General features: G+C 37.0%; 2 protein-coding genes across 6 annotated transcripts in view; one reads left to right on the top strand and one right to left on the bottom strand.

Annotated features, from left to right (window-relative positions):
- The window catches only part of LOC126275840 (protein DPCD), a 40,865-nt gene extending 38,601 nt beyond the window's left edge, over positions 1 to 2,264 (bottom strand). Inside the window, exon 1 of one of the 2 annotated variants that reach the window (XM_049977232.1) lies at positions 2,182 to 2,264. In XM_049977232.1, the coding sequence (XP_049833189.1) occupies positions 2,182 to 2,245 (64 nt within the window). In that variant the 5' untranslated portion in view covers positions 2,246 to 2,264. Of the gene's footprint in view, positions 1 to 1,713; positions 1,789 to 2,181 lie in introns of those variants that run through there. The other variant, XM_049977233.1, reaches the window with a different exon arrangement.
- A 393-nt stretch (positions 2,265 to 2,657) lies between these two features.
- The window catches only part of LOC126275794 (protein FRA10AC1 homolog), a 51,610-nt gene continuing 34,423 nt past the window's right edge, over positions 2,658 to 19,844 (top strand). The window contains exons 1-4 of one of the 4 annotated variants that reach the window (XM_049977230.1): positions 2,753 to 2,840; positions 10,735 to 10,767; positions 17,682 to 17,832; positions 17,997 to 18,162. In XM_049977230.1, the coding sequence (XP_049833187.1) occupies positions 17,684 to 17,832; positions 17,997 to 18,162 (315 nt within the window). In that variant the 5' untranslated portion in view covers positions 2,753 to 2,840; positions 10,735 to 10,767; positions 17,682 to 17,683. The other 3 variants (XM_049977231.1, XM_049977229.1, XM_049977228.1) reach the window with 3 other exon arrangements.

Here is a 19,844-nt window from a genome sequence, read left to right as displayed (position 1 = left end):
CACCAGTGACTCAAGTATAAGCTAAGCTAAGGCAAGCTTTCACACTAGACCTACGACAAAACATTACTAGGGAATACTCTGTAAAACACAGTACAAGTAAAACAAAAACACCAGCATCAAATGACAACAATGGAGCCAACAGTAAACACTGTGATAACTGTGACAAAAGTTTCACGAAATAGTCATAGGACTGAAGAAGCTGTCGTCTTTCAAATCTTCTGAAACAAACAAGCCAAACCGATTTATCTAAGGGGAGATCACCAGTTTCCCAATAATGGATCTCATGATCTTCCCTGCGAAGAACCTACCAGCGAAAGTTCTGGAACAGTGTAATCTATTGCATAAGCAGAGGATAGCAGTTGGATCTCCAGGAAATATACATACGTCTGGTGAGAGTCTACAGCAGGGACGGGACCAAAGTATTCCTATACATCAGATACTCTAAAACATAAAAGCCCTACAACTTAATGTGATGAGGAGTCCTATAGTGGCTACAAAGTTTTGCAAGGTGATTAAGCAGTTGTTCATAGACATGGCTTGTCTTTAGCAATTTTAATACACAATGAGGCTAGAGACTGAAGTTACCTTGCACAGCATTGTTTCACTGTATTTGTGCCTTGAAAATGTCAGTGTGTGCACCTGTCAAAATATCAGCAGTTGTTGAAGATGTCAACTGGCTGCAGTGCTGTATGTTATTTGAACACTTTATACCGAAGGAGACAGTTTCTAACTGTCTACCAACAAGCAACATATTTTTAAGGTTACCAACAAAATGAATCTCAACCTGGATGAAAAACAGTTATTTCAATGAAGGTTGTGATTTCCTGAACATCAAGTCATAAAAGTACAGCAGAAGGCCAGATTTGTACAGATTTCGTTAAGGAACAGACCATATTTGATACCTTTAATTTCCAGTTGCTTAGGCTTGTATCACAATATTTTCATTTCCTACAAGTAACTCATTGGCTGAAAGACTCTTAAATATGACAAAGAACCAGTGGCCCGAGAAAGAAATTAGATATTCATGCTCTTAATTAAATGAAACCTTCAAATAGAAGTAAACTTTTCTGAAAGTTGTGACGAATGTTTGAATTTTCTAAAAAACGAGGGGGGGGGGGGGGGACAATTAAGGATTATTGAAAGCAGCAAAGAGCGACACAAAATATGCATCAAAAATACAAAACAGTGATGATGTTCTGTTGGGTATTTTCTTAAATACTTTTTATGTCTTATATATATATATATATATATATATATATATATATATATATATATATATATATATATATATATATATATATATATATATATATATATGAGCTGCGAATTCAAGTTATTATATTGCCTGTCAATGTTCACTTAAAAATTCATGTTTAAATCACAAATCCATACATTAAAATACGAACGAAAAGAGGAAGAGTTTCTTTTCTTTTTATTTCTATGTGAACACATTGCGCTGAAAAATTATTGGCATAACAAATTGGTTATATTATTTTTGATAATTGTGATCGAGCTGTTGTGCAGCACTTGGTCTCATGAAACGTTGCATCCCAGTGTTAGCAGATTTTTCTGTTGCGCGATGCTAACTGTAACAATTCATGTGATGAATGGCTATGAAGATCAACTGAGAAGTGTAGCCAGATATATCAAACGGTTACAATGTGATATAATATTAGTGCCAAGAGATCACTTTATGTCTCTCAATTGACTGACAAGATCGACCACAACGACTGTCACACAATAAAGGTCACTGAAATTCATACACCCGCACAACGTCCTACAACGCAAATAACATGTCTAGAAACGACTAACTACAAAAAAAATTGAACTTGTAAATCAACAACTTGTTATTAACACGCCCTTTTTGATAATATAAAATGTCGTACATAGTAGATAATCTTTGCAAAAAATTCTACTTCTTCAGTAAATGAGAACAAGAACATTAATTACCATGTTCCTAAATCTACTGAAGTCAACAGGTTTCACTTTGCACTACGCAGCAATAATCTACCGGTTTTGTTAAGAATAATAGGTGAGATAATCCATACAAATCCGGAAATACAAAAATTTTAAAATTAGTAGGCCTAGATTAATCCCACGGGAGAGTACTGATATCATTCGCTTTTCATAGTAATGCAGAGTATATTAAATAATAGTTTATTTACAAGAATATTAACGTACCATCCGCAATCACACCTATTTTCTCCGCTTTCTTTAACCGGTCCAGCCAGCTTACCGGTGTCATATTGTGTAAACAAACCGTAGCCAAGGTAACAGGCAGAGTAGTTCCATGCTCTCATTACTCTCATACAAAGTTCATTTTTATAATCAGTGTAGGAAGTGGTTTCGGGAAGAAATATCTCCCGTAGCACCTACTACAGATTTGAATCTTGGCAGGTGATTCTTGTCCAGTGGCTGAAGAGTAATTGTAGTTGCTTCCAGCTGACCTGCTGTAGAGAAGCGAAGTAACAATATATGAAACAAATTTTGTTGAGAAAACAAATACAACTGGGGTTTCGACATTAAACAAAAACTGCTTGTACCTGTTTTAGAAAAAAAAAGTATAGTTTAAGTATTATGATAGCACAGATCATAATATTCTAACCTCTTTGGACAGTCCCGAGATGTTTGTAATCAAGTTCCTCTTAGATCTGAGTTGTTTATTATGACTTACCAGTGATTGTTGTGATCATTCGGACCTGGCAGTGGTGGGGTGTTCAGGTGAAGGCTAACGAATTAGTGATGGGGTGAGGTTATATTCATTACAGAAGTGAAATCGATTACATAAAAGTGTAAAGACTGTCGTCATTTTCAGGCAATCTGTGGACACAACTAATTGTGTACGTATGAACACATTTCCAACGCTCAGCTGTTTTCATCACTACGAAACTTCAAATATCAACACTGACATTACTATCTATTTTTCATTGTTATTGTCGGTAAATTCTTGAAAACTCAGTGTACTAGTTTTCTGTATGTTACGCGTAGTTAGTTGTGTATTTTTTTGTATGAATTAATATTCATTTAGGTACTTACGCGTAACTTAACAATTGTATTGCAGAAGTGCTGTAGAGTAATTAAAACAGACGTCCTTATAAAACTCATTCCAAAATTATGCAGTGATGTGCTAGCAGCTTCCGTTAAAAAAATTAAAAAAAACTACTACTGTAACTGCTATTGTCTATGAGTAAACTCGTGTAGTTTTGATACAGCGTCTGTGAATTAACTGTATAAAAGCTATAATTTGCCTTACGGTTTTTTTCAGTCACCAGTTTCGCAAAATCTTAATTTAAGTAGTTGTTGTCACAGTCATAAAAATGGAATATGCGGAAATACAAATGTATAGAGAAAAAATTTAACTAAGTTATGCATAGATCAGGATACAGAAAAATGGCTTGTGAATTAATATTGGGAAATGTAATAACTGTAATTGTTACAGTGGACAAGTCTCAACTGTATACGTGGAAAATTTTCATGAAAAATTTTGATAGTTTATTCTTCTGCCAGTCAGACGGTAGTAAAATTTTATTGATATGTGGTGGTATTCACGGAAATTTATTGGGCGAATCTGTTTGGTAGGTTTAGTAAGCCACTCACCATCAGTCATAAACCCCATACCAGAGTTGCTCAACCCTATAAATAATGCATCCATACAACCACGGGAAGTTAAACTTGGACCTATTCTGTGGTAAATATATTGATAGTTCATGTTCTTAATATCGTAACCACACAGAGAAAAAAAATGAAGCTTTGCTAATGGCAAAACAACTGAAGTAAGCTTAAAACTTGTCGAATTTGCCTAATGCTAACCCTAAATTCAATAGATTTCTTAATTAGTTTTAATCCATTTCTGAAAATAGTTTTCCTGAAGAGCTAATTATGTGTAATACTGGAAAGTCGCCAATAAAACCACGGAATACCACAGGTATCAAAGTCTCTTCACAATGAAAAAGGCGCATACTAAACATCTAGAACGAATAAACACTTTCCTTTTGTAGACAATATTGCACATTTTTAAAAATCTAGGAATGTAAACATTTTGCCTGTAATCAACAGATCAGACAATAAAGTAAAACTGGCAAGGGATATTGTTAAAAGAGAGAGATAGGAAATGACGCAATAGAAAATGATATTATTTTTGTTAAAGAAAATGGGAAAACTGTTATTGTGCACAGTCCAGGAGTCTCCAGTGGGTGCCCTTCTTGTTTTTGGTGGTGAAGAACAGAATTGTTTTTTATATTATAAGTTGCCTGAAACAAATTGTTTGTGAATCAAGGAACATTGGACAATAGGGATCAGCCGAAATGGGGAAGTACAGTTGTTAAGATGCTGTCATCATACTCTGGAGAATGGAGTTACTCGGTCTGACCATCCTGATTCCGATTTTCCTAAATCACTAAGGCAAATGCCTGGATCAGGGGCACTGCCAGCCTCCTGTCCTGTCCTCGTATAAAATGTTATATGTCCTGTGTGTAGTATATTTTTACTGATTTTGTTTTGTTACCTTGACAATTTGTATATTATTATTATTAGATTATTCCTACGTGAATAAAGATGGTAATGTTTAGCAGGTAGATGAGAGAATGGGCACAAATAGTTCAGAAAAGAAATCGAAACGATATACCAAAGGAAAAATTCACATCCCACTTAGTAAAATAAAAGTTAATCTCACATCCCCATCTGAAATAAAGAAGGTAATCATGACTCGAAAAGGTTAAAGTTCATATTGTGTGGATATTATTTCCAAAACAATAAAAAATTGTGGCTGTATAATATCTAATGTTTTTCCTCACTTATGTAATCCATCATTAATTGTGGGTGTTTACTCACACAGATTATAATATACAATTTAAGGTTTCTCTATAAAAATGACTAGAATATGATTTGGGACATCTTACTCCCATGAAATCTTGATAATTGTGACAGATTGATATGCAGGATAGCCTGAGGTCTAGATTAGGTTGAAAGGTGATAATTTGTGTGTTAGTTGATTAAACTAAAGAATGTGAATTCAAACAAAGGTTGTGGTAGCAGATTGATCTGTTGGCACCATGAGGGGGGGGGGGGGGGGGGCATAGTCTCGTGTGTATGTGTGTGTGTGTGTGTGTGTGTGTGTGTGTGTGTGTGTGTGTGTGTTGGTTTACTCTAGTGCATCAAAGAATAACTTTGAAAGCTAGCAAGTTTTCTTTCTTTTGCGTGTGCCTATCGACAACTCAACACTTCTGTTTTTGGTGAGTGGTCTCCTTTAATGCAAAAGTATTTATGTTTTTGTTCGTGCCATATTTAAACACACTTTTACACATTTAATGCATTTTTCATTATAAAAATTAAAACTGTTCAGTTAATGTATGTTAAATAATGGACAAGCCCCTCACAAGTATTTTGATGCATATTATTTATATATCTGTACTAGGAATAAATTTGCAAAACTTTCTGGTTGCCTTTGAACATGCTAATCTCCAGAAGTACTAGACAAATTTTTATGGGACTTTCATGGGTAAGTTCATTGTAACCGGGGGGGGGGGGGGGGGTGGGCGCTCTATATAGGCTAGATTTCAACAAAATTGGATCATGTGTAAAAAATATATTCATACATATTATGAAAATGTAAATGTAAAAGAATTGCTGTGGAGGTAAGATCCACTTACCTGTCATAGGGGTAAGGTTGGAGATGGAAAAAGAAGTGTAGACCACAATACGTGAATACCAATATTCATCCAGTGCTTGAGAATGAGAGTGCTTAGTGACTTGCAGTGAACTTGAGACGCAGTCTCAAACCTTTGCGAAATTTTTTCTTGCTGATATGCCTTATATAATGGGGAAAGGAAAAAGTTTACTGTCTAGTATATTTTCACTGTTAATTTATTACTTCTTTATTGCTAATGGTATTTGTTTCACATTTTTTAAGACAGTGTTCACATATACCACTGGATATACTTGCAGTTGTACAACACACAGTTCAGGATACATGATGTCATAAACACTAAGATGCTTGTAAAACTGCCACATCACTCATGTTTACATTTGTTGTTACCAACGTGCTGACCTGATTTAGGTGGAGCTTGGCAAGGAGGTATCTTGAACACTGGGGAAGAATGTGGGCTACTTTAGAAACTTTGTAATGCAGCATACTTACCAATTTGAAGAATATTAGGAAAAATATTTACTCTTTAGGAAAGCCATTTGCTCTTTGACTTTTGAACTTTATCATACTTGTGAAAATGCTTTGTTTGGTTGATTTTTATTGTGTGTATTCAAAGTAATGAATACAATGCTTACACTATCTTCATTGTGTTTAATCCATGCTTCCTCACTATTTGTTGCTTAATGTACACATTCTGTGATGTGTACCTACTAAGCCTGCCATCCAGTATTTGAGAATTAGAGCACCTGATGTTTTGCACAAACATTACACATAATTTCAAACCTTTACGAAAAATTTTCTCGCGTACAATCTGCACTAAATGAAAGGAAAAAAGTTTATCACTTACTACGATTTTGCTGTTCATGCAGTAAAATTGCCACATCAGGTGTGATGTTTTCATTTATATTTTGTTTACTACTAGCTGTATTAACAACACACTGTGCAGACAGTGTCCACATATAGCACTGAATATGCATGAAAAATTATATCATTGTACATCTCCCAGTTCAGGAGGTATAGTGTCATAAACAATGAGATATGTGAAGAACTGTCTTACCATGCATGAAATTTGAATTTATTACTTCTTTGGTACTAACTCTATTCACGACACATGAGTAGATGGGCATAGAAAGAAAGAAGAGGAGATAAAAAGAGAGGGGAGGAGGAGGAAATGGGCAGAGATAGGGGGAGTAGCAGATGGATATGGGAGTGGGAAGGGGAGATGGACACAGAATGGGGATGGAGGATGTGGGCAGGGAGGGAGTCAGAGGTGACGAACAGAGAGAGAGAAGGAAGGAGGAGATTGACTATTAGAGCTGAAATAAATATGAGCCCAGATAATTGTGGAGACTCGGCAAGCATTTTCCATAAACTATGAAAATAGCAAGGGTGGTCCATACCATAACTTGTACCATAAAAAGGGTGAATCTACAGAAGTCAATGGCTGTGGCCCACTGTCATTTCATTACTGATTTTCAACATTTTTAGAAGGTAATGTACTCCAGGACTGACACCCACCTGTGTTGTAATGAGACACTTATGTAGTCACAGTTCTGCTACGGTCGCAGGTTCGAATCCTGCCTCGGGCATGGATGTGTGTGATGTCCTTAGGTTACTTAGGTTTAAGTAGCTCTAAGTCTAGGGGACTGATGACCTCAGCTGTTAAGTCCCATAGTGCATAGAGCCATTTGAACCATTTGTCGTCACAGTTCGGATTTCAAAAGGTCCACTCTACTGTGTTATTTTATGCATTTAGTGAGGATATGATAAAATATCACCAATGGTTATCTTTTGTGGCTTACCAAAGACATTAGATTGTAATTTTCTGTTTGAGAAAGTGGTAAATTTTCATGGAATAAGTAGTTGAGCACATTCATGACCTAGTTTGTATTTAAGAAAAAGCATGCAGAAAATTACTCCAGACTGGTCATGTAATACAAAGAGGGATGCCACATCATCTGCATGGGGATAAATTACAGTGGAAGGCCCACAGGGTTCTGTCATTGTCCCACCACTATTATTACTTTTTGTTATGATCTGCCAGTTTATTTGTCTCAGAAGGCTGAATACAAGCATTATTGTGAAGCCGAGCAAAAAAGGATCAGCAGAGGAAATAGTAAATAATGTGTTGTCAAAGCATCTAGGTTCAGCTCCCCAGAATCCATAGGCCCAATTGCACTCCTAAGAGTGATAGATTCCCTCAAAGAGGTATTACCTGGGTACTGTCCTTTTTTTGACGACATTCTTTGATGCTTGATTGTTCAAACTAGTGTGGGTTGGACAAATCCTTACTGGTAATAGAACTAAGGTTGAAAGCCCCGGAGCTTGATAATAGGCCACTCCTCTGGAGTGAGACGCCCTTCACAGCCGCTTCTCTGAAGAACAGACACTGCTGAATAAAGATAGTTCATCCACTTAATCCACCATTGGGACATGGTTGTTGTCTTCCACCTTCAGAACCATTGACCATCTTCACCATCACCCTGGCAGGGGCCCTCACAAGGTACTATCAGCGGCTCAGCTGAACCAAAGTTTTTTAAAGAGGTGTTACTCCTCTATTGCTCCCCCTTTGTTCTGGCATGTGGCTGACAGAGTCTGCCTGTTTTGGAAAATGTCATTCATTTGTGGAGAAAGTTGTTAGCCCAAGAAGAAACAAATGAAGATCAGTTCAGACTGGATCCTAAGAACAAAGGGTGTACATTAACTGCTTGGCCTCTGCGGATGACCTGGCCATTTTTGCTAACGACATAGAGTCAGCAGTCAACAAGACCAACAGGCTGTCAGAAATTGCTGAAAAAGTTGGAGTTCAGATCTCTATTCAAAAGAAAAAATATATGACAAACATCTGTGATGGACCTGAATGGATGATCACCAATCTGGGAAAAATTGGACGAATTAAGAGTTTCAGGTATCTTGGTGAAGTCATCCAGGAGAATTGATTAGGAGAAGAAGAAGAAGCAATTAATGTCAGGATGATGAAGTTAGGCCAAGCACACCAACCGACAGAATACCAAAACAAAAATTCTATGAGTATAGGGGCCAAGTTCTGACATTATAATTTGGTTGTAAATTGAGGGCTTATATGCATCTGGAACTTTGACCATGAATAGAAAAGGTCAAGCTGAGCGGCTGGAAAAGCGAGAGCATAGGATATTAAGGAAAATCCTAGGTAATAGATGGGTTGATGGACAATGGCGAATGAGAGCAAATGAGGACTTGTACAGCAAGGCAGAACCTATCACAGCATCCATTAAGAAGAGATGATTGTTATTTTACAGTCATCTCATGAAGATGGACAGTGCCCGACTAGCAAAAAGAATATGGAGTTTCATCCAATCTAAGAAAACAAAGCCAAGATGGTTGTTAAGAATGTGAAAAAGATCTTAGGCAGATCGGTATCTCAGAGAGATAAATTTCTGGCAGGAACAAATTTAGAAGGTTGGTGAACAACTACCAAGGTTTTAAAATGGCATCCTTGTCCAAAAGATGGAGAGGACCATTATCCGAAGAGCATAAACAGGCACTTCTTGGTGTGCTCAGAAGATACTGGCAGGAACTCATAGTTGGAACAAGAACAAGACCTAGACACTAAAATGAAATTGGTTGTTACCACACAGTCCGTAGATGCTCAACTTAATAATAATAATTTTAAAAAAGGAAATGGTGTTTTTATGAAAGTTACTGACAGGTTTTGCGCAAATGTGCCAACTTGAAAACTTTGAAAAAACAACTCATCCAGTTTTCTACTGTCAAAACAGTAACCCACCTCCTGTTACAATAGTATACTAAGAGGCAGTAATATACAGGATAGAAATTTCTAAGTTCTTATGTGTGCTTATTGATTAAACCTTAAACTGGAAAAATTATATAGTAGAGCTGCCAAAAAAATTAGGTTTATCTACTTTTGCCATAGGAATAATTGTCAACTTATGGGATGTAGAAGTCATTAAGTTAACGTAGTTGGCCTGTTTTCATTCAGTGATGGCTTATGGAATAGTATTTTGTGGCAACACCTTACTTACCCAAAAAGTATTTCTTGCACGAAAGAAAGTAATTTGAATTACATTTGGGGCTTACAGGTATTTCTTTAAGCAGCTGCTAATATTAACAACAGCCTCACAGTAAATTTATTAATTTGTGAAATTTGTTGTCAATCCACCTGAGCTCGAAAATAACAGACATATTCACAAGCACAACACTAGAAGGAAAAATGATACTATTACCTTTCAGTGGATCCAACTTTGGCACAGAAAGATGTGAAATATGAAGCTATAAAACTCTTTGGTAGTGCACCCATGGAAATAAAATGTCTGACAGATAGCAGAAGCATTTTTAAATGTAGATTAAAGATTTTACTCCTCATTAAGTCCTCCTGTACCATAGAGGAATTCTGGAATCGAAGTAATTAGCACTACCTTGTCAAAAGTTGACATGTTGAGAGGTATGGCTGTAGTACAATTATAGGGTTTATAATTTTAGAAACACTCAGCCACAAGCCAGGATTAAAAAAGTTTATTTAACTCAAACCATAACAGGATTCAGATTTTTACAAATCTGTCTCCAGATGGGATCTTGCAGCTTTCCTGCTGGACCCTCAGTTTGTGTTTGTTACTGGTGTAGTGAAATATGATAAGAAAAGTTTTTCATTTATAATATTGTAATATTAAGATAGATTTTTTTCATTCTGATCTTCAGAGAAACATCAAAGACTTAATTTTCTCTGTTGTATGGTTCTTGTGGCTTACACATTACAGTGCATCACATTTAGTTGATTGTGTTTTATATTCAGACAAGAGGGCAGCAACTAACTTGCCTACAGACTTGCTCTCTATTTTAAATGGCAATGACACAAAAGCCTTTTAAGATTCTGCAAAATGTCCAACTTGTTCACTAGAATTTTAGAAAGAAATTTTTAATGTATTAGCCTGGTGACTGGCTCTTTTTTTTTTTTTTTTTTTTTGGGGGGGGGGGGGGTTGTAAGTGTCCAGCCAGGCAAGAATCCCTGTGCAATTATGTTAGCTTTCCTGTTGCATTAATTATGTTTCAGTTGAGAGATTTAGAACATTTGATCATTTTACACTGTTTTACAGGATGTGAAATGGGATGATTGCAGGAGACCACGGGTAAGATTGAGATCCTTTTCACATTTGCTTGTGATTTTCACATTTCTTTGTGATTAATTTCACTGTCTCTTTCCTCACTATTAGGAATGTTTTGTATTTGTCCTCTGTTTTATTGGTGTTGATTTGTTGCATGCATCCTGTCAATATTGGATTGCATGCTCACATTCTTCATTCTGTCAAGGGTGCTTTTTCCTCTTCTACAGAGGAATTAGTGATTTTACTGTTTCTGTCAATTTGCTTTGAAGTTTTTGTCAATTGTTTTGAGTTTTTTCCCTAATTTTCCATGTGTATCCTATTAGTGTCAAATTTGGGGAAGTGTGCTTTTTTGTGAACCTTTGAGGTTTTAAATGTAATTTTATTATTGTCAGGTAGTGGTCTAAACCTCTGTTTGCACATTTACTGAATTGAACTTTCATAATTTCCCTGACATCTGAATAGGGGTTTGCTACATGGGGTGCAAATTTGGAATTCACTGATGAGTGACTCTGATAATATGCATATCATCTGTTTTGATGGTTTCTTTTTTAGGAGTGTTGACATGGTTTTAAAATATGCCTTCATGCAGTTACTGTGATGTTGTGTATGTTCTTCCGTCTATGTCCTTTTGAATTTTGTAGTTCTTCTTTTGACTTGAAACCCTTCCAAACTTTGGATTTTGTATTGAAACATGTCCTGTTCTAACACAAGGAGATTAGAAAATATCTGGCAAATATCTTGCAGTTTCCCTGGTTTATCGGTTCAGCTTTACCCTGAAAACAGTTGATGGGGCTTGGTACACATGAACTTTGTTCTTAAAAGTGTGGTAGAAATCTCTGGAATTGCTTTTGATAAATGTTCTGAATAACTTCCAACTTCACTTTTTCAGATGATTATTTTGCTCTTCAAAATATCTGCGATGTGTCTTTTCCATAGTGTTTAAATTGTGACCGGTGTTTCATCTTTTCAGAACATTCTTATCTTTTCCATGGCACAGATCTCTTCACAAGCGTATGCTCCTATTCCACCAGACTGCTTGTTTATTCTTTGCTAGACAAAGTGTCTTCTGAGCACCTTTATTATTTGTCATGTTGAGGCCTTGCCAGCTCTCTGTCCAAATGGTATAATTTTGTTTCTCTGAAGTTTTTAATGGTATCTTGGATGATATTCATCCAGTTATTGCTGTATTTAGTCATTTTGTATGGACCTTTCATTTAAATTGATGTGGGTGAGCAGATTTGAACTTTGGAGAGTTAGTGGTCTGAGTTGAATTCACTATTTCTGCTCACCTTGATATTCATTATCACTCTAGTACTTTCACTGGTTATTGCTATGTGATCCTGCTCCGAAGTTGAGATTATTTACTTACTTTTTGTGTGCCTGAGGGAAAGACATCACACTTTTCCTCCCCAGAATTCTGCAACCTTTTATGGTGGCATTTAAAACACTATCCAGAGTAGAAGATTCATATGTGTTTTAGTGTGCAAGTAGGTGATTAAGTGTCTGGACTGCCCCACAGCTGCATGTAACTTACTACTCATACCCACATGAGATCAGATTTGATCTGCAGTTGAGAATCCTGTTTCTATTAGGGCTTCTCCAAGTAGGGCAGGGTGGGTAGTAACTGCAGCTAATTTCTTCCCTTGGACCGAAGCCCTCTTGCTTAGGAGGGGACTTAAGACAATGTGCTGCAGCTGTGTCTTGGGTTTGTTCCGTTTCTCCCATCAGTCTGCATATTGAGGATGGGGGTTTAATGCCAGCAAAAGTATACCACTATTTGACTGGGGCTGGTCCACAATACCCTCTAACCAAGCACACTGACTCGTTTAAGGCCACATTCAAATGCATGGTGTGGAGTGAAGCTCCCCACACTGGTGCTTGATACTCTCCCATAGAAAAACATTCATAATGCAGTTGACCAGAGAAGCTGGAGATTTGCTCCCCACATAGAACCTGTCGAAATGTTGTTTGTGCTGCAGATTTTTGGTTTCAATCCTGTCCAGTGTTTTCTAGAACACCGGATGTGATCCAGAGCAATTCCCAGATATTTTGGGCTGTCACTGTGCCAAAGTTCTGACCCTCTGCATTTAACATTCAGTTTTCTTCAAGCATCTCTGTTTCTTCAGTGAAAACACATACTTGAGTCTCTCCTGGATTGTGGTTGAGATGATTCTGCTCATAATACTCTCCCAGAATTTCATGTGTTTGCTTATTTTGATTTCAGCTTCCTCAAAGGCGCTCCCTTGGGCCATCACAGATGTCATCCACATAGATAAATTGCCTTGTATCTGGAAGATCTGATTGATCATTCATATAGATATAGAATTGGTGATCACATATTTTCTTGAAGTAATCATTTCTTCTGGTACCTCCTGCAGCTCTTCTTACCATGCATTATTACACAGAATGTTCTGCTTTGGAGCGTACCTCTGAATATGTTTATCAGCCTGAAATTTCTTTATCGCCCTGTATAGTGTTTGGATAAGCCTTCTGTGATTCATGTGTCATAGGCAGTGCTGATGCTTATAAAAATTGTGTCAGTTACTAGGTTTTCTCACACTCATCTTCATTGTGTTGGTTAAGATAAGGACCTGGCCAAAGCATGATTTCTTTGGTCTAAAACCAGGTTGCCCTGAAATAATGTTTCATCCACACTTGATAAAATCCTAGTCTGTATCATTCTCTCAAAGACTTTATGTAGGTGACACAAAAATGGGATGAGGCCAAAATTCTTCGTATCTTTAGGTTCATTCCCTGACATTTAATAGTCTCTGGTCTAAAATTCTTCAGCTGCTCTGTTCTAATATCATCCGGTCTTGCAGCCTGATACTTTTCATTTGCTTTATGGCACTTACAAACTCTGTTGTGAAATACAAGTCAGAGTCCTTTTTCTCAGTTTATCATGACAGTTCCTTAGTTTGTGACTTCTGCTCTTTTTTAATATTCTCAAGTATTGATGAGCTATTTAATTTGGTGTTGCTAAGGTGAATTCCTCTTGTGGGTTTTTAGGACCAATGCTTGGATTTTAATTAGTTTCCATGCCCTTCTACTGTTTTGAGCCATATCTAAATTAGCTAAAAGATTTGACAAATTTTTCCCTTCTGCCTTCTACAATACATGTCATCAACTCTTCACTTGCTTGAATGGTGTCTTCAGCTAGTGCGTTGTTTTTGTATTAAGTGCAGTAGATCTTAAGTAAAGTATCTGAGCCTTGGTCGAGACTGGATATTTGTCGTGTTCTGCACCCATGAGGTACTTTCTTTCGGGACACCTTTCTTACTGGAGCTACGAAATCCTCATATTACTTTGGAGTCTCTTTTAAGTTTTGCAACTTCTTTGTCCAGTTCTTTTGAGAAATTTTCCCAGCTTGTGTTTTTGAATGTTGCAAGCTTGCTGGGTTAATAATTCCAGTTGTTATACTCATTATAGGTTTATGTTGTTTTTCAGTTTCTCAGCTGCTCGTAAACTAACGAAAACATTTCCTGGATTACAGCTCTTCTGCCATTACCCACCTTGAAAAGATGGGTTCAGCTTAGAATCCTACAAGTTTCCACACAGCCTTCCAGTTCATCTCCATTCATGTCTGTATTTTCATAGCCCCAACTTGTGCTTCTCCAACTGAAATCTCTCAGTACAGTTTTGATACTCTTCGCGTCGAAATTCCTGGAGTTATCAAAACAGAAGTCAGCATTAGGTGTTTTGTGGACTCATGTTATTGCGCAGGTCTCTAATTATGTTGTTAGTAGCATTGATTCACTGTTCCACCAATTCCTGATACAAAATCTTATACATTATGAATGAAAACATATGTGATACTGGTGGAATATTCTACAATATTTATTATTTTTACAAACTGATTTTCGGCTGTTAACTTCATCGTCACATATAAACTGACTTCGATAGATAAAAAAAACTTAAACAGTGGCTACTCTCCTGCTTTAGTGGACCCCATAATGCACGAAAAAAAGCAGAAACAGGTTTCCTGTCTTCTTCACCCATGTTTTGAAAAAGTCTCTCAATGTGGTTAGAAAGTTTAAATTCCCAGAGGCTTTAAAACATCATTTTATGTACACATTACTATTGGTCACTTTTTGCCCAATGGTAAAAAAAGCTCTCCAGCCTCAGAAAAGAGCAGAATTCTGATAATTGTGGCAAATTCTATGTAGGTCAGTCTGGCGGGGCAATATACACACATTTGAAGAAATACCATAGAAGCTGGAAACTTGGCAAGGAGGCTCTACTTTTGCAGATCACACATTTAAAGAAGGCCACAGTTAACAAGGTGCAACATGAAGTCTTTCATCACATCCTTAAAGGGACAGAGATGAACTGCTGTGAAATAATGGAAATTGATAAACATATGTCCATTTTCCTAAGCTTAGTACCGATCATACACGGTTCCCTCATTCGCCACTTCTTACTGGAAGTGCCACTTGTAATCCCATCCAGACCATGTTGGAAATTTCTCCTCCTACTCACAAGTCCTTTATACCAGTTACTAAAGTTGCAGTTGCCCTGTTAAAAATTGTTCTTTATGTAATGATAGTTGTTTCACTTACCCGTTTGACCTCATTTGTGTATCTTACCTGTTTATAACATTGGACTTGTTAAAGAGAGAATTATTTTAGTCAGCCACTCCCTGGGAACATGCCACAGTGTATTGTTCAATTTATTTTCTTCTCAGAACAATTGTTGTAATTTGGTATATAGTACATTTTTTAATGTGTCATATGTTTTATCTAAGTTCAATAATTTTACATCACATTTTCACTTAAATAATTCCTCTTATTTTAGTCCTGAACCATACATTAACAATTTTCATCTTAGGAAATCAACTAAAATACTGTGTAATTCACTAGTTTAAAATCTTTGATCTTACAAAATTTTACAGTCACATACATTTATCTTCATACCCTTGATGGCATAACAGCCAAAAACTGGTTTTACAATAAGTATTGTAGAACATTGCAGTGTCATGTGTTTTTATTCATAATATAACACTGGAAAATCCAGCATGGAATATAACAGTATTATGAAAAGGGTAGTTGCCACTCACCATATAGGATGTTGAGTCACAGACAGGAAAAAAAAAGAAAAAAAAAAAGAAAAGAAAAACATGCAGTCGTGGGCTGCTAATATTAAGCAATGAACTCCCTGCAGAATTCTTCTGTGTCATCCCGCACCTTTGATTGTAGACTATCAAAATCAATGCTAGGAATTAACCCCCCATGCAGAGGGCGCTGTCAACACCGCAACATAAATAGCTGCATATTTGGTGATGATGTGACTGTGAAGTGTGAGCTGCTGATGAATGGTGTAGCATTGTGTTCAGCACTGAATTGTGGTTCCGCACCACCTTAGTTGACCATTGTTGCTAATTATGATCATGATAGTGGAAAAGCCCACATATTTCCAATAGTTTGGAGAGCCACAGCAGTGTTACTCTGCTTCAAGGTGCGGAAAGCCATCGAGTGTGACTTCAGGTGGCAGTAGCAGTAACTGAGAGAACTCAAATGGCACAATGGTATGTCACAGGCATACAGCATCCTCATTTATCATCATTCATTTGGAGGTATTGTGGTGCCACTTTTCAAGACAACAATGCTCATCCATACAGAGCAAGTGTCACTATAAACTGTCTTCATGATGCTGAGGTAGTCCCGTGGCCAACAAAATCCTCAAACCTGTTCCAATATAATGTGTGAGACCAATCTGGATATCAACTGCATCCCAGTGCCAGTATTCAGGATGTCAAGCACCAGTTACAACAGTTGTTGGCCAACTTGTCTCAGGAGAGGATACAACAGCTCTACGACACCTTCCCCATGGGCTCATACTGCCAAGCTCCTTGTAAAACTGACTACATTTCATAATCACTGAAATAACATCACACACCATTTCAACCCATTAAGTTGTTTCACTTTGTTTCCTCCTCCCTTTCTGGGTATTGCAGTGTTTTTTTTTTTTTTTTTTTTTTTTTATTTTAAATGTATGTAAGAATAACTCATATCTGACACTACTCAAAACAGGAAATCCACCCTCGCATAATACAATGCTGCTGGTCCTAGAATTCCAGGGACTCCCAACATATGCATGAAATATGAAGAGGAATGTCTTTAAACTTCTTCCAAACATACATTCAAAAATAATTAATTCCTTGGGATTACAAACAGCAACTCCTTCCTCTTTCTAGGAAGACAGAAAGACTTGAAAAATTCTGGGACAAACAACAAATCCAGATCTTAGCTGTACAAGTGACAGGGTTCCTGGATGAGTATATAATGGACACATAACTATACTGGGTATTCAGAGGAAAGCTGACAATAATGTAATTTGCACCTGTTAGGAACCATCTTCTATGTAAACAAGATGGTTAAGGTTTTTTAATGGTTTTCACTAGTCATTAAGCGAAATGTTGGGATGGTTCCTTAAATGAAGTTACATTCTGTTTTCTACCCCATCAATGTACATGTTCAATCCAAGGCTTATTCTCCATCTATAATGACATCTCCATCACACAGACAGTAAAATGTAACCCCCCCCCCCTCTCCCCCCCTCTACTCCCCCTCCCCCCCCCCCCCCAAAAAAAAAAAAAAAAAAAGAAGTATAAATTGTGTTCTCACCAAAGCTTGCAACATGTAACTGACTGAGCATTTACTAACAACAGTAAAAAGGTTTTATTCATGTGGGGTCTCTTCATAGAACCCAACCCCCCCCCCTCTCTCTCTCTCTCACTCTCTCTCTCTCTCTCTCTCTCTCTCTCTCTCTCTCTCTATTTCATCTAAGCTGGACAAGTTGCATTGGAAATCAATTCTGCTTCGTTTCTAGACAATATGTTGCCAGTAATTTTTGGAATAAAGTCATTTTTAATAGCTCATCACACCATTATTCAGCAATAAAGTAAGCAGACCTTTAATACTTTGTGTCTGTTTGCACAGCCATGATGGATTGCATGCCACAACGTAAGAGATCACTGATGTATATTAAATCATCACTGGCATCATTAAATCCATATGATCTCCACAAGAAGCTCATCAATGAATATTTGTTAAGCCGTAAGGGCAGCACATCACTGTTAAGAAGAGACAGGTAGGAGTGTCCACAGTAAAGTTAACATATCTTAAGTCTTAATGAAAACATTCTGAAGTTACTCTGTAATTGTATTAATACTGGTTTGCACTGTTTTAGACTAAAATAAAATTTAAGCCAAGCTATTTTATTATGTCTGCTTTATTATCAATTAAAAAATGTAGGTCTCGAGATAAATGTGATAGTGATGTTATCCGGGAGAATCATCGGTTTCTGTGGGATGATGATGATATTCCGGATTCCTGGGAAGCCCAATTAGCTAAGAAATATTATGACAAATTATTCAAAGAATATTGTATTTGTGACCTTAGCAGATACAAGGAAAACAAGGTAAATATAAAATGTGATTTTTATATGTAATAATTCAAGTCATTGATCCCTCATTGTTTCTCACTTGAGATAAATGGACGTACAAAAACATCATATAAAAAACTGATAATTCATACTCTGCTAAAATAAAATGGTGTTCTGTATGTGTCAGTAGTGAGTAATTAATGGAACACAATAATTACTATGAAATACATTTGTATTCAGTGTATTTTCACAAAATTTGCAAGAAACCTAATTTTTTGCTGTAATTTTATCCGTGGTGGTGTGTTATAAACAGGGCTCCTAGACCACAACCTTTTTCATGTGGAAGGGAAAGTTTTCATTAATTATACATAAAATTAAAATATTTCAGTATAAAATAAAATGTGATTGTTAGAGCTAGTTATTTGATGTAGTAGTCATCTAGTATATCTTTCGCAAAACTGCTGTAGTTGCTCACTGAAGCTGCAGCTTTGATATTTGTCAGGAGTATGAGATCTTAAAACAAGTTTCAAGAAATTTGTAGGAAAGATTGAATAAATAATTGTGGCAGTCAGTCAAATTGCTCTGTTAAAACAAGAAAAACTTGCTGGTGAGAGTCTCGTTTTTTTCCATGTCTGAGATAGCCAGATCACTGAAAATCCAGCTCTATTGGGTAGTAAGTGCTTTCATAATTTTTTAATCCATTTATTATTAATAAATTGGACCTGTGAGTGGATAATTGCCACATTTATCATTTTTATTTTATAAATTAAAATTAAAAAAAAAAAAAAATACACTGAAGCGCCAAAGAAACTTGTATAGGCATGTGTATTCAAATACAGAGATATTTAAGTTGGCAGAATACGGTGCTGCTGTCAGTTACTGTTGCAGTCGGTTACTGCTGCTACAATGGTAGGTTATCGAGATTTAAGTGAGTTTGAACATGGTGTTATAGTTGACACCCGAGCGATGGGACACAGCATCTCCGAGGTAGCGATGAGGTGGGGATTTTTCAGTATGATCATTTCACGAGTGTGACATCACTGCAGCCGGTAAAAGTACTGCAAGAACTGGAATAATGATGACTGAAGAGAATCGTCCAACATGAGAGAAGTGCAACCCTTCCGCAAATTGCTGCAGATTTCAGTGCTGGGCCACCAAGTGTCAGCATGTGAACCATTCAACGAAACTCGTGTGCCCTTGATGACTGCACAACACAAAGCAGATTTCAGTGCTGGGTCACCAAGTGTCAGCATGTGAACCATTCAACAAAACTCGTGTGCCCTTGATGACTGCACAACACAAGGCTTTAGCCTTGCCTGGGCCCTTCAACACTGACATTGGACTGTTGATGACTGGAAACTTGTTGTGTGGTCGGACAAGTCTCATTTCAAATTGTAATAAGTAAATGGGCATGTATGGATGTGGAGACAACTTTATGAATCCATGGACCCTGCATGTCAGCTGGTGACTGTTCAGGCTTTTGGAGGCTCTGGAGTGTTGTGGGGCATATGTAATTGGAGTAATATGGGACCCCTGCTACATATAGATATGACTCTGATAGGTGACACATATATGTAAGCATCCTGTCTGATCATCTGCATCCATTCATGTCCATTGTGCATTCTGGACTTGGGCCATTCCAGTAGGACAGTGAGACACCCCTTAAATGCATAATTGCTACAGAGTGTCTCCAGGAACACTATTATGAGTTTAAACAC

The sequence above is a fragment of the Schistocerca gregaria genome, chromosome 1 (genome assembly GCF_023897955.1).
Source record: "Schistocerca gregaria isolate iqSchGreg1 chromosome 1, iqSchGreg1.2, whole genome shotgun sequence".
In the NCBI taxonomy this organism is placed as follows: domain Eukaryota; kingdom Metazoa; phylum Arthropoda; class Insecta; order Orthoptera; family Acrididae; genus Schistocerca; species Schistocerca gregaria.
The sequence above is the reverse complement of the archived record's forward strand: the minus strand, read 5'-3'. Positions and strand labels throughout refer to the sequence as shown.